The 14,581-nt window shown below is 40.2% G+C and overlaps 1 protein-coding gene across 1 annotated transcript; it reads right to left on the bottom strand.

Moving 5' to 3' along the window:
* Positions 1-10,016: 10,016 nt before the first annotated feature.
* Positions 10,017-11,288, bottom strand: LOC127137734 (uncharacterized). The gene has a single exon (XM_051064163.1). The coding sequence runs from the start codon at positions 11,286-11,288 to the stop codon at positions 10,017-10,019; it is 1,272 nt and encodes a 423-aa protein (XP_050920120.1).
* Between the last annotated feature and the right edge of the window lie 3,293 nt (positions 11,289-14,581).

Genomic DNA, 14,581 nt, shown 5'->3' with positions numbered 1-14,581 from the left:
AAATCCCCAGCTAACAAATTGCCCCCAAGAAATGTCTATTTCGAATTACTGTAGAAATGGACATTTTTTGTATTCACCGGATTTCGACCAGAGACCTTTCATAGACCTAAAAGTCCATGTTTGTCAGTTAATCATGATTAACTTTTTCAAAACGTCTCATCAGAACGTGTGCGCAGTTATATGTCATCATGAGCTTCAACTTCCAAGAAAATGAATAGTATTCCCTGTACCCTTTTCTCAGAAAAACTTCCACGTGGCCCACTATCCTAGTAAAGCGTAACCAGTCAGCTTCGCAGGTTTAGTACTATAAAAACTCATTTGTCATTTTTTTCTTTCTTTTCACGAAAATCTCTATTTTCCATCTAAGTTCATCTTCTTCAACCTTTCTGAACGCTTCTTCTTCCCTAAAACCCTAATTCATCAAAACCTCCAAAATCCATTGCAATGTCTTCTGATAAACAACCAAAGCAATCAAAGAACATCAAAGGTGCTGGATCTTCAAAAAGTTCTACTTCCCAAAACATTTCAACCAGCACAACCATCACTGTTGGGGACCGAGAATACATCACTGCTCCAAAACTTTTGAAAGAACAGAAAGCAATTTTTGCTTCTCAGGTAATGGTTCCTTCCCTTATTTCTGGAAATGCTTTAGGGTTTCTAGGCCCATTAGTGTCTGAAGAACATTTAGAGAAATGTGCTCAATTTTTTCCTTGTCATCATACTACTAAACTCATAGCCAACAAAACCCTTTCTTCTAAAGACAATGAGGATCTAAACCAAAGAGAGGCTTTTCAACTAGATTCTATCACCGATAGTTTCATACCCTTTCGGTCTTGTCCAACTCTAGACAAATCCTATCTCGCTTGGTTAACAAAAAATGAGAAGAAGAAAGCCTCATTTTGGAAAGAATTGGGTATTTTTGACCTAATCCAGATGTCGAAGCTAGGATTCAGTTATTGTCAACCTTTATTATTATCCAGCCTATATTTCTGGGATAGCACCTATAACACCTTTCATCTTCCTTGTGGAATGATGACTCACACTTTTCGACATAGCTACTATTGTTGGACTTTCTCCGACAGAAGAAACCTTCGACCCCTACCAAGACTGTGAAAACTTGATTGACTTCAACATTAAGAACGCTTCGTTTAGTACTTATATTAATCTATATCACGCTGATGGGGAAGAAGTTTCTGATATAGAATATATAGCATTCTTAGGTCTATGGTTGTCCAAGTTCTTCTTTTGCTGCAAATCTCTACAAGTTGCCAAAAGATTTTTAACGCTCGCTAACCAATTGCATGCTGGTCGAAGAGTGTGTTTGAGTGAACTCTTATTGGCTAGTTTGTACGAAAGTCTAGGATCAGCTAGTGCTAAGCTAAAGGAATATGAAGCTGGCACCAATCTATTACTATTTGGGCCTTATTGGCTTCTTCAATTGTGGCTTAATGCCACTTTCGAATCCTTCTTGCCAACACGAGGAAACATCGAAAAAATGCCCCAGAGATAATGAATCGAAGCATTGAGGGCACCAGACTCCTTCGACTGACTCCAGCTGATGATGTTGATAACTTACAAACTTCCCTCACCAAATACACCTTGATGTTCTCGAAGCGTCACCATTTCCTTCCTTCGATGGCTCCTTTTGTCAGTCAAACGCATGGTCCTTCCTGGTTTACTGCCTCGCTCGAAGACGCTGTGAAAAATACCAACACAGAGATCGAAGACATATGGCGTGCCTTTCTCCTCCCAAGGCTACTTGTTTCTAGGATTCTGCCAGTAAAGAGTCATGTATGTCTGTTGGCTTATCAACCTAATTTTGTCTCTCGACAATTTGGGTTGTGTCAACTTATCCCTTTCTCTTTATTCAAACGAAAGCGCGAGATCTGCTGTGCAGGGACTGGATGGAGTGGTCGAGACATTGCCGTCCATAAAGAATTTCATGCCAATTTTGCCGAATTCCAATTAATAGCCTTCCAACCGTCGTTCTATTCCAACAATGGTTTCGCCACTTGGTGGACAGATTTCTATTCCAAGAATATGTTTTCTACTGCTGAGATCAAAGAACGTCTAACGAAGGCTTTTTCATCTTTGCATGAAAATGTCCCCAAGGGTAAGCTTACTCATTCTGCAGAAATCCAAGCATTCCAAAAGTACTTTGAAACTGTCTATGACCCAACGAACCTTGTTGGAACCGTTTGTTATGCAGCACCAATTTTAAAAGAAAAATTTGAAAAGCAGATTGCCAAAAGAAAATCTCTCAAAGCTGTAAAACCTGAATTGAAATATGATTTGGCCTTTGAGTGCGAACCACCCAAGTTTCCAAAGTTACCCAGTGTAGATTTTGCTTTGTCATTTTTCCCCCTTTACCCAAACTGGTTTACATGTGGGAATATTTTTAATGAACTGAAAAATGACCAACAAAAACCTGCTAAAAGGGTAGTTGCATCCAAACATACCTTAGACCGTTTCAAAGGCTTTCTTCACTTCGACTTAGCTGCAGTGAGAATTACTTCTCCGACATGTGAAGGTGTGGAATGTTTGGATTTCTTGATTTTACAACCCCCTTTCGTCTTTTTGCCAATCTTTCAAACATTTGCATGTTTCGACTAACTCACATCCTTTTTTAGCTGTCGAAAGGAAGGTGGCAAAGAAAGAAAAGCCTGCGGCGAAGGCTAGTTCGACTACTGCTTCCAGGCCAACTACCTCTTCAAGCCAGGGAGTGCCTTCTGGTGCTGCTCCAGAAAAAATGAAGAGGAGTTCAAAGGTATTACATCAAATAACTTCTTTGTCTCTTTCGAATTTCTTCTAACTATTTATAACTTTCTTTTTTAGGGTAGTGGCAAGCCTCCTTTGACACCCAAGAAAAGAAAAACCTCTCCTGCTAATATAATTCTTGTCGAAGATGATGAAGAGGATACTCCTCCCACTCCACTCAAGAAAAAACAGAAGAAAAATAAGGCAACAGTTACCCCTTTCCAACCAAATCAACAACAAGGTGTCGAAACCACCATTCTCCCTCCCCTTCCAAAGAAAACTTCATCCTAACCTTCTGGTGCTGCAGCGTTGGAGCATATTGGGAGCAATGCCTCCGATCTTGAGGCTCAACAGGTATACTTCGACCTTAAGTGTTCTATCATTCGACAAATTCATATTTTCATTCTAACACTTTATTTTCAGGACAAAGCCACCACTCCCCTCATTTCTACTGCCAATCAAAGTGACCCTTCGAGCGGCATGAATCCATCTCTTCCTCCGACAGTCAGCGGTGCTATCCAAAACAAAGGCTCTTCGACTAGGGCTCAAAATCTTGAAGTAGATAACGCTCAAAACGAAGAAGAAACCTCTTCTACTAATGAAGATGGTAAACGAGATTCGGAGCACGTTGACGAGAAGGACTCAACAGGGAAAGAAAACTCTGAGGATACTCCTAGTAATTCTCCTGCCAGAGTTGCGTTCCCTTCAAATGATGCTGATGAGGATGATTAGGATTCAGATGAAATTGAGGGATATTTTCAAGAAGATGAAGACATGAATATGGGAGAAGCTGATACTGAGGTAAATCAAACTGGAACTAGTAATGCCAATGTCGACACGGTCCCAAATCCAACTAAAGTTCGACCATCCATCACCCAGACTTCACCTACACCACTCACTGAGGAGGAGAAAAGAGCTTTAAAACAAAATGATCCCCTCAAGTATGTGAGGTTAATGATGGCTCAAAAAGAGTCTTCTTCAGAGCAAAGTATTTCTGGAGCTTCGACCCAGGCTGGTGCTAGTAATCACATGACGAACTCCTTCAGCAGGTGAAGAGGGTAGTTTTTGATGTAAATCTCTTTGACAAAATAAGTAATAATGTGGGGGCGAGCTTTAGCATAAAGAAGCTGATAAGCAAGATTAACATTACTGCTTGCCTCGCTGACGTAGGTGAAACCCTTATTGATATTCAGAACCTCATTGACCAAGTGTGTGTTGAATATCATAAGGAGCTGGACGCCAAATCTAAGCTTCTATCGACTGAAAAAGCTCAAGCCATTGAGTTTGATAATGCCCTTAGAACTTCACAAGCTTCTGAGGAGTTAGCCGCTTCCAGAAAATCAACCCAAGCAGAGTTCGACACTTAGACTGCTTCGATACGTCTATGGGAATCTCATATTGCAGAACTGCAGCAGAAGATTTTTGATGCTAAGGCGAAGCAGACTGCTATCCGAGGCTTGGATAATACTGAAGCTGATGATCTGGCGAAGCAAAGCGTGGATCATGTCGAAAAAGTTACGGCAATGAATGAAGATATTGCACGCCTCAGAGGAGTTCAAGCGGTTGTTCAGTACAAGATTGGCTTGGCAAAGAAAAAATATGATCGGATGAGGGCCACTATTCCTTTTTGATTTCCTCTTATATTTGCTTTATTCGACTCTTGTTTACTTGTAACTTGATTGAGACGAAAGCCATTTTGGCACATATTTGGTTTAAATATCTTCACCATTTTGACCCTGATAGTTCTTTACTTACTATGTTGTTATGATTCTAACTTCGTGCATAAATGGTTTATACTTCTTTAAGTATTTTCCATTTACTTTTAGGATTCTTCGATCCTCCGTTAGTTCTTCTATTTCGTATGCATTGTTTGAAAAGGCTTTTATAATTTGAAAAGGTCCTTCCCAATGTGGAGACCATTTTCCTAATGCCTTATTCTTTCAATCCATATGTAATATGACTTTCCAAACTAAATCATTCATAGTAAAGGTTTTACCTTTGACCCTCTTATTGTATGCCCTTGCTACCCTCTCCTTCTGTCTTCTTAATACTTCTAACACATGTAACCTTTCTTCGTCCAAATCTACCAGCTCATTTATCATCATTTCCCAGTATAAGTCAGATGGAATTTCTCCTTGTCTTTGGATTCTCACTGATTGCAAGTAGACTTCGACAGACAGTACTGCATCATGTCCAAATGTAAGTTGGAAAGGTGTAGTGTTAGTGGCTTCTTTAGGGGAGGTTCGACAAGCCCAGAGTGCTTGGTCTAAAGTTTTGTGCCAATTTTTTGGCCTTTTCCCTACATGCTTTTTGATTAAACCAATTATTACTTTGTTGGCTGCTTCAACTTGCCCATTGGCTTGAGCATAATAGGGTGTGGATGTTAACAATTTGAAACCCATTTCCTTTGCAAACTCTTGCATCTTTCGACCAGTAAAAACTGATCCTTGATCTGTTGTTATACTTTCTGGGATTCCAAATCTATATAAAATTTGCCTTTGAATGAATTCGATAACAGTTTCTTGATCCACATTTACTAAAGGTACTAATTCGACCCATTTAGTGAAATAGTCAATTCCTAGAAGTATGTATCTTTGACCTTTGGATGAATTGGGTCTAATTTCCCCAATTAGATCTAATGCTCAACCTCTTAAGGGACAAGGCTTAATAATTGTATGAAGTTCACTTGCAGGAGCATGTTGAATTCCTGCATGTATTTGACATTCTTGGCAACCCTTAGCAAACTCTATACAATCTTTTAACATGGTGGGCCAATACATTCCATATCTGAAAAGCAACCATTTCATCTTATGGCCTGCCTGGTGTGCTCCACAAGATCCACTATGTACACTAGATAATGCCAAGTAAGCTTCGCTTTCTCCTAAGCATTTCAACAGGATCCCTTCAGGGTTTTCTTGAATAATTCATTCCTTATCAATACATAAGATAAAGCCATGTACTTGGTTCTTCTTTCTGTGTCTGTCGAAGGGTCCTTGAGATAATTAATAATTGGATTCCTCCAATTTGTATCTATCAAGGTATCAATGGCCAATACTTCAAACTCCTCTTTGTTAGCATATCCTAACTAGGTGCTTTCCAAATCTGTCAGAGATAATCTGGCAGCCATTGCCTTTCCTCTTGCTTCGACAAGTTCTTCTAGCTTCTCTTTTGAAATTCTATACCCTGAGGCTATTTGTGCTAAGTCATTAGCCTCTTGGTTTTTTATTCTAGGGACATGTTTTATGTCGACGTATTCGAATTTTTTGAGTAACCTATTTGCAATGACGAAGTACATAATCAAATTTTCTTTTATACATTTGTACTCCTTCCTCAGTTGCTTGATTACTAATTCTGAATCTCCTTTAATTTCGACCCTAGTTGCCCCCAATTCCAACAAAGCCTCAAGTCCTGCAATAAGGGCTTCATATTCTACTTCGTTGTTAGAACAAAGGGGACCTTCAATTCTATATTTGAGTTTTGTTGGAATTTCGTCAGGAGAAATTAACATTATCCCAACCCCACTTCCATCCTTATGAGTGGAACCGTTGAAGAATAATTTCCAAGGTTTCAAATCAACTTGAAGTTGAGGATTTTCGACCACTGCATGGTCTACAATAAAGTCTGATACTATTTGTCCCTTCATCGCCCTTAAAGGCATAAAGGTTAAAGAGTATTCAGTGAGTGCTAAAGCCCATTTGCCAATTCGACTGTGCATTATTGGCTTAGATAACATATACTTGCTGACATCAAAATGCGAAGAGATGTATAAATCAATAGGTTTTATATAATACTTGAGTTTAGTACAAGAGAAATGCAAACAAAGACACAACTTTTCTATTGAAGTGTATCTAGTTTATGCATCATTTAAAACCCTACTAAGGTAATAAATGTCTCTTTCGACGCCATCTTCATTCTCTTGCGCCAACATGCTACCTATGGTAGTGTCGGAAGCTGATATATACAGTCTCATAGGCTTCTTTCCATATGGTGGTGCCAAGATAGGAGGATTCGTCAGATAATGTTTGATCTTGTCGAATGCCTTTTGATGTTCGTCATTCCATTCGAACTTCCGTTGTTTCAGGTGCAGAAGGGGAGAGAATGCTTGAGTTCGACCACTTAAATTCGAAATGAATCTTCTTAGGAAGTTTATCTTTCCTAATAATGATTGCAATTCTTTTTTGGTTGATGGTGCTTTGGTCTCCATAATAGCCTTCGTCTTGTTCTGATTGATTTCTATCCCCTTTTTGTGGACCACAAAGCCCAGAAAATCTCCAGCCTGCACAAAGAATGCACATTTAAGAGGATTCATTTTTAAGCCATGTTTTCTTATTCTTTCGAATGATTGGTTGAGATGGGATAAATGATCTTCATCTGACGTAGATTTTGTCACAATGTCATCTATGTATACTTGCATGAATGTCTCTATATAATCATGGAATATAGAATTCATTGCTCGCTGGTATGTCGCCCCAACGTTTTTTAGGCCAAAAGGCATAACTATCCACTCATAAGTGCCTATTGCCCATAGACATCGAAAAGCTGTTTTAGAAACATCTTCTTCTGCAATGAAAATCTGGTTATAGCCAGAATATCCATCAAGCATGCTGAGATATTCATAGCTTACGGTTGAGTTAACCAGCATCTCTGCCACAGGCATTGGATACTCATCCTTAGGGGTTGCTGCATTTAGATCACGAAAATCTATACATACTCGCAAAGAGCCATTTTTCTTGATGACAGGGACAATATTAGCAATCCAATCGACATACCTTGTGGTCCTGATGAAATTGCAGCGAAGAAGTCTTTCGACCTCTTTTTTGATCTTTGTGAGGATTTCTGGGGCGAATCTTCTTGGAGTCTGCTTGATGGGCTTCTTGCCATCCTTGATAGGCAGCTTTAATTCGACCAAGTCCCTCTTCAAACCAGGCATCTCGTCGTAATCCCAAGCGAAGCAATCTTTGTTCTTTCTTAGCAATTTAATACTTCTCACTTTCAACTTGGGGTCCAGTTTAGCGCTGATGTAGGTAATTCTTTTTGCACTTCCATCTCCGAGATCAATCTCTTCGAGAGGATCTTGCGCTAACATCTTTGCACTTGACGTTACTGGATCTTTTTCAAATCCCAAAGGCTCTTCGTCGTAGATGGCGTCTAACCTATGTTCTGTTAGTTCCACAGGTACTTGTTCGTCAGGGGGTTTTGGTTTAAAGAACTCCCCCGGTCTTGTATTATAGATTTCACCATATGTGGCTTTGTTAGCCATGTTTGTTATCTCGGCTTCGAGAGCCGCTTGTCTTTTATTCTCAACCATGTAGGCCGAAATATTTTCGAAGAAAGAAGACTCAGTCATAGTACAGGTCTTCATCCCAGCCTGTTGGCCTTATTTCAGATGATTCCCCTTCTTCTGGGTCTCCCATGATCTCTCTATCCCACTGGAAGCCATTTGGGTGGAGAGTCAAGAAGTACAAGGCATTTTTATTTGGGGCGTAGCCTTCTTCTGCTGGGTAACATGGTCCTATGTGCGCCAAATTTCTGTCGAAGTTTCTCTTGTCCACATGGTTTACTTCTGCCATGAAGTAACTTTGGTCAGCTTCGACATTCTCTACCACACCATCTTCTTTCCAAATAGATATTCTCTGGTGCATGGTCGAAGGGACTGCCCATATTCCATGTATCCATTCTATCCCTAGTAGTAAATTGTAATTTGCTTTTGCAGGTATTACCATAAACATCATTGGTCTTGTGATTGACCCAACAGTTAGGTCCACTTGTATGACGCCCAACGTCTGTCCTATCTTACCTTCATAATTTGACAGTACCATGTTGTGAGGTTTGACGTCAGTGTCGAACATCCCTGTCTTTTTCAACATGAATTGGGGTATCAAATTGACGACTGCTCCTCCGTCCACCAAGACTTTATTCACTCCCACCTGTCCAATTTTGGCCCTAATGTATAGGGGTTTTAGGTGACTCTGCATCCCCTGGTGGGGCCTTTCGAAAATAGTGTTTTGCTCTTCGACAACACCACTGTTCAGAACATAGTAACATACTGGTTGATGCTTCGCCATCTCCGCAGTGTCCGCTTCCTCATTATCTTCAACCTCTGTTTCCTGGTTATACTCGTACGGCAGGACTTAGACTACGTTGCAATTCATATTCACAGAAGACACTCCGTCGGACTCGAAGTCGTTTGTGAGCATTTCCTCTTCTCTTACTTGTTCCTTCTGAACCTTCTGACTTACGTTTTCATCTGGAAATAACTTCCTTCCCACGGGTGGTTTGGTCGAATCCATGATATTTGGGGGAACCTTGACGCTGCTGGATTCTCCAGTTTCTTTTAGATTCATCTCTCTTTTTGCTTTCCTCATCCTTTGATGTCTTCTCCATTGGGATCTTGACATAAGATTCTTTCCTTTGTAATTTTCTAGCCTGATAGCCTCTCTTTTGGACGCCTGAAATTGTTTTCTATACGCCCACGAGGTTCTTCCTCCATCTTCGAAACTTCTCCACTTTCCTTTCTTTGGTCCCGCCTGAGTCCATTTGTCCTCAGGGACTTCTGCTGACAATTTAAACATAACTCTCTTCGCTCTTGGGTGAGGGCTATCTGGCCTCCTAGGTGCTCCCCTCTTGTTGAAGCTATACATGTTTAGATTACCTCCATGTCCGTCCCAACCTTGGTCATATGGGATTCTTTCGAAGGCTTCGGCTAATTCTCGGTTGTACATTTCCCCACATCTGGGACACATCAAACATTCTGTTTCATATTTATAGCAGTGCACAATGAAACCCAGAAGGCTTTCTCCTGGTGTGGGATACACCTTCTGTAATTGGCTTTTCTTCCTCCAGTTTCTCTCGGTCTTTGTTCGTTGCCATCTTTCGTAATCCTCAGCCACCCTTCGAGATATCCTGATGCTGCATCTTGGGCACAACAACATGTCAGCATTCCTTTTGTGACATCTCCAGAGATATTCATGTAGGCTTTCGTTGGCTTTGGGATAGCCAAACTTTACCCCTTCTTGCTCTATCTTCAAACATTCCTCCATTTCCTCCATTACTGAAGGGGTTTGCTTCAGATCTACCATGTTGACACCTAGACTGGCGCCATCAGTGATTGAAATTGCTTCGAGCTTCTTTCTTAGGCCCTCAGTAGCCTCGGTTGCTTTCCCCTTGAGACCTTCAGTGGCCATAGGTTCGACGTTAGCAACCTGTTTACCTTTGACAGAGATTCCAAAGGAAACATCGTTACTTAGGCCATCAGTAGCCTACTTTCCATCCAGCGTGTAGCCTCCGGTTCCTGTTGCTTTTACAACCTCCACTTCCCCTACGTCAACCATGTTGATTTCGACAGGTTCAACATAGTTTGTCTCAACAATGTTAATGAGATCAGTATCAACTTTCATCTGGTTTTTCCCTTTGTCAGCGAACTTGAGGCGGTCATCTCTGATTGCATTCTGAATAAGATCCCTGAAAAGAAAGCATTGTGAAGTTTTATGGCCTAAAAAACTGTGATATTTACAAAAGCCTCTTTTCTTTCGTTGTTCTAACGGAGGAATCTTGGTATTAGGAGACACTATCATTTGGCCATCTTTTACTAATAAATCGAAGATCTCGTCACATTTGGTAACATCAAATGTGTAAGTCTTTTTGGGAAATCTCTCGTTCTTTTCAGTTTCGACAGGATTTCTGCCATTCGAAGGTGTAAGTAATTTGCAAGCGTAGGGTGGTGCTTCTTTTAATTCTGCCAAATCTACTTCGAATTCCTCAGGACCATAAGGGTCTTCAGCAATTTCAGACTCTCCGTCTTCGAATTCGACATAAGCAACCCTCTCTTTCTTATAATTCTTATTCGCTCTGGCCTTTTCAGATTTTAAGCGTTCGACCTGTCGAACCCTATCTGCTAATTGGGCCATGTCCCTTAGATGATGGGTATCTAACTTTTTTCTGATGGAATAGTCCAAACCTCCAGCGGCCATTTCGACCAACTCGTGTTCAGGCACTATTATAAAGCATCTAAATTTCAACAAACAGAACCTATTCAGATAATCATATATAGGTTCGGTGAATTTTATTTTGATGCTGGCTAATTCCTTAAGACTTATCTTAGTTTGGCCTATGCAGAATTGTTCATGAAACAATCTTTCTAACTGGGGCCAAGCATCTACGGAATTTGGTGGCAAAGTTGTAAACCACGTGAAGGCGTTCTTTGTTAAAGAACTAGGGAAATATTTCATCCTTAAGTTCTCACTATTCGCCAAATCCCCTGCCTCTGTCATGTATCTGGCTATATGCTCTATAGTGGATTCACTAGTATCCCCTGAGAATTTGGTGAACTTAGGGATTTTACAACCCCTTGGTAATTCTGTTTGCAGGACATATTTTGATAGAGGAGAAGAATAATTTGGCTGTCGAAGTCCTGTATTCAGACCATTCTGGGCCATGATTCTCTCTATCATACTGGTTAGGTCATTTTCCATCATGTTTTCCCGCCTGACCCTATGAATTACTTCGTCTGCATCCTGGTCTCTATTAACCATTATCACTCTCCTAGGTTGTTCTTCAGGGACTTCCCGTCGAATTGGCTATTGTTCCAATCTTGCCCCCATGACTCTTTCGTCAGGGGCTTGCCTTTGTGGTCGAACCTGATCTATCGTTGGTTCTTCTCCCTGGATTATAACCTGGTTTGGCCTGCGTCGAAGAGCAGGTTGTGGGGCGCCTAGAAAATCTGTTATGCGTCCCATCTGTGCTGACAATTGTTGGTATGTTTGGGCATTGTTAGTATTAGTCCTATTCACATTCTGTATTAAAGGAGAAAAAATGGTATTCATTTCTCTGGCCATAACTCCTACCATATCATGGTTACTGGCATCCATTTGTTGTCTAAAGGCTGCCTGATTATTCGTTGTAAGGGTCGGTAATAGGGTGGGGACTCCTTGTGATTGGTTATTTCGACCTACATGGTTCATGCCAGATCCAGAATTTTGGATTGGCGAAATAACCGTATTATATGGTTGAGTATATATGGAAGAATTGTTTTGAAGTCCTGCCATGGCGGTAAATGGCATTCCATATGGGTAATCTCTCACAGGCCTAAAGTTTTCGAATCCTGGTGGCCTAGGGGTTGAAACTGCAGAAGTATCTGTCGTGCCTGACATGATAGGCATTGCTGTCGAATTATGCAAGGCCATGGATCCAGACGTTGGTATGGCCTGTGCATTAGGGATTTCAGTGGATACATCAATCGAATTCGCTCCGATTGTGCATGTTCCTTGGGGAGGGAATTGTTCCCCTTGACTAGTTGTATTAACCATCTTTTTTGCGTTTTTTCTGTTGGTTATAGGTTGTGAATTATTGGCTATCCTACCACTTCTGAGGATCATACAACACTAATTTTTTAAACCAAAAGAATAACAACAATTTTGCGAATCGTAAAACAAACTATTGTAATCAACAATTCTTTTGACACTGTCCTACCGGGTGTGCCAATTTGTTTAGCAGTGATTTCTGATAAACAACCGCTAGTCTTCCAAATTTATATATTTTTGGTAACTCGCAGGATCGACTAGATTGATCCTAGGACATGTGTCTTAAGAATTATTATTATGGTGATTTGACTCATGGTTAAGTTTGTTTCTAATGTGTGGATGACGAAAAGTGTTTTGACAACAACTTTGAAAGAAACATATAACTTTATGAACAAAGTAAATGACGATAACTTTATAGTAAAAGGTTTCTTAAAGATAACGAAAATACTTGGGAAAGGTAAAGATAAAGGACTCGAAGTAAATGAATTAAGTTTTGAGAAAGTACTGGAAATGAGGACTTGGCGAAATGTAAATGCAAAGTAAAAGTGATGATAAATTACTGAAAAGTAAGGACAATTCGACAGAATAAAAGGCGGTGAATAACTTTAATTTAAATAATTGGTATGAAAAATATAACATGAACGAAACTTATGGTGTTCTTCATACATACATTTCAGCGTAAAAACTCTTTTCTCTCGCTCCGGTACTTCGAGTGTATTTTGTGAAGTTCTGTATATCTGTTTGAACACCTTTGAATCTAAAACTAAGACCCCTATTTATAGAAATTCGACCCTAACGGCCTTTACACATATGACTGCCACATTCGCCATTCTCAAGCGTTGCATATCTCGGATGTTTCCACGTGTTGGCCTGACGGAACGGCTTTGTTTGAATTTCAAATAGTTCCTGCTTGAAGCTTCGACTCTGTGAACGCCTACGTCGAAGAGAGCTTTATGGAAACCCAAAAAATCTTCTAAGTCCCAGGCTTCGACAACAAAGAATTGTTCACCCACGAAAAGAATTAAACAGCTTCGACACAACCATCTTTTACTTATTCTCCAAAACATAATATTTCCAAAGACCTTCAGCTATCTGTCGAAATCCCCAGCTAACACCGCCGCGCCTCACTTTCTTTGTGGGGCGAACCAAAGTTTTAAGCCCGCATCCTCAATTATGCATGTCCGCCCGGTTTTTTGCGGGCTTTTGCGGGGCGAGGCTAAACGGGACGGGCATGCCTGTTTGCCTCCCCTAACTTTGGTTCATGAAATTGATATCAAATTTTGTATTAAATACTTATGTTGAATTTTTCAAAGTTAAAATTCATTAGATAATATGAGAACAAAATATTTCTCAAATGTGAGTAAGAGTTTAAAAGTAATGATTTGCTACAAAATATAAGCTTTGTTGGGGTTTGTCGCGCCGCAAAAAATACAGAGTTGCCACTGAAATTTATTTATTGTAAAGGAAGGGGAAAATAGCGATAGAACCCCAAATGGGAATGGTCTCGCAACCAAGAGCGGATTTGGAAGTCGGTTATGGAAGAGGAAGTTATTAGCACCCCTCACATCCATCGTACTCGATGGGAACCACTTGCTTGTATTAATGCATATGAATGTTGTTTATCTGTATGTTGCTTGCTATCGGTGAAATGAGATGAATAAAGTGAGATGTGGGAAATAATAAGTTTTAAAGTAGTGTGTTCGCCAAGGATTTAGGCCCTTGTGCCTACGTATCCTCATACATGCAATGAAGAAATCAGAGCTTCATAGTTCCGCTCACAAATAGAGTATTTATTTGGTTATTTTTACTGAATAGTGTTAACGTTCGTGTGCTACTGTTCACTCACTTATATACTCTGACATGGGAGCGGAAAGTATTTTCTTGTTTGCGGTAAAGTGGATGCGTTTGGATCATACTCTAGCAGTTAAACATTATTTGATCACACGTGGAGGCTTAAACATCGTTCACGGTAGAATGAAAGTAACACGTCCTTTTTCAAAGGTTTGAAGAGTGCGCTGAGGCAAAAGATGATTTGATTTGTTGGGGTTGATTTTAGTACAAAGACAAGCATCAAACTCTTGACTAGATACAATCAACAACCCAAAAACTCGGGAGTTGAGAGGACAATGTTATCCTAACCACTCTTTTTCGTCCAAAAGAGATTTGAATTGTGAAAAAGGTTTGGCAAGTATAATTATTGGAACTTAGAGGGAGACAAGTATCTGACATTTGACTAAGTACGACCAATAATTAGAATACTTGGGAGTCGAGAGGACGATAGTATCCTAACTATCCTTTTTCTCCCTCATAGTACTTATATCTAACTTGTTTGATCATTAGATGTTTTAAGGGGGGAGTCAAGTGTTGGATCCTCAAGCTAGGTATAGCCGACAATCCAAGTACTTGAATGTTATGTACAAGCACGTACACCCCACTTTTGCATTCCGGATTGTTATGAAAAGGTTTTGAAAAAGGCACTTGACATTGGATCAAGTGTTTGAATTTATTGTGAAAATGTGCGTGTG

The sequence above is a fragment of the Lathyrus oleraceus genome, chromosome 4 (genome assembly GCF_024323335.1).
Source record: "Lathyrus oleraceus cultivar Zhongwan6 chromosome 4, CAAS_Psat_ZW6_1.0, whole genome shotgun sequence".
NCBI lineage: Eukaryota > Viridiplantae > Streptophyta > Magnoliopsida > Fabales > Fabaceae > Lathyrus > Lathyrus oleraceus.
This window is presented reverse-complemented; position numbering and strand designations above follow the sequence as displayed.

What these genes read in the sequence shown, in the direction of transcription:
- LOC127137734 (XM_051064163.1), bottom strand. Translation starts at nt 11,288, where the DNA reads ATGGTTAATAGAGACCAGGATGCAGACGAAGTAATTCATAGGGTCAGG.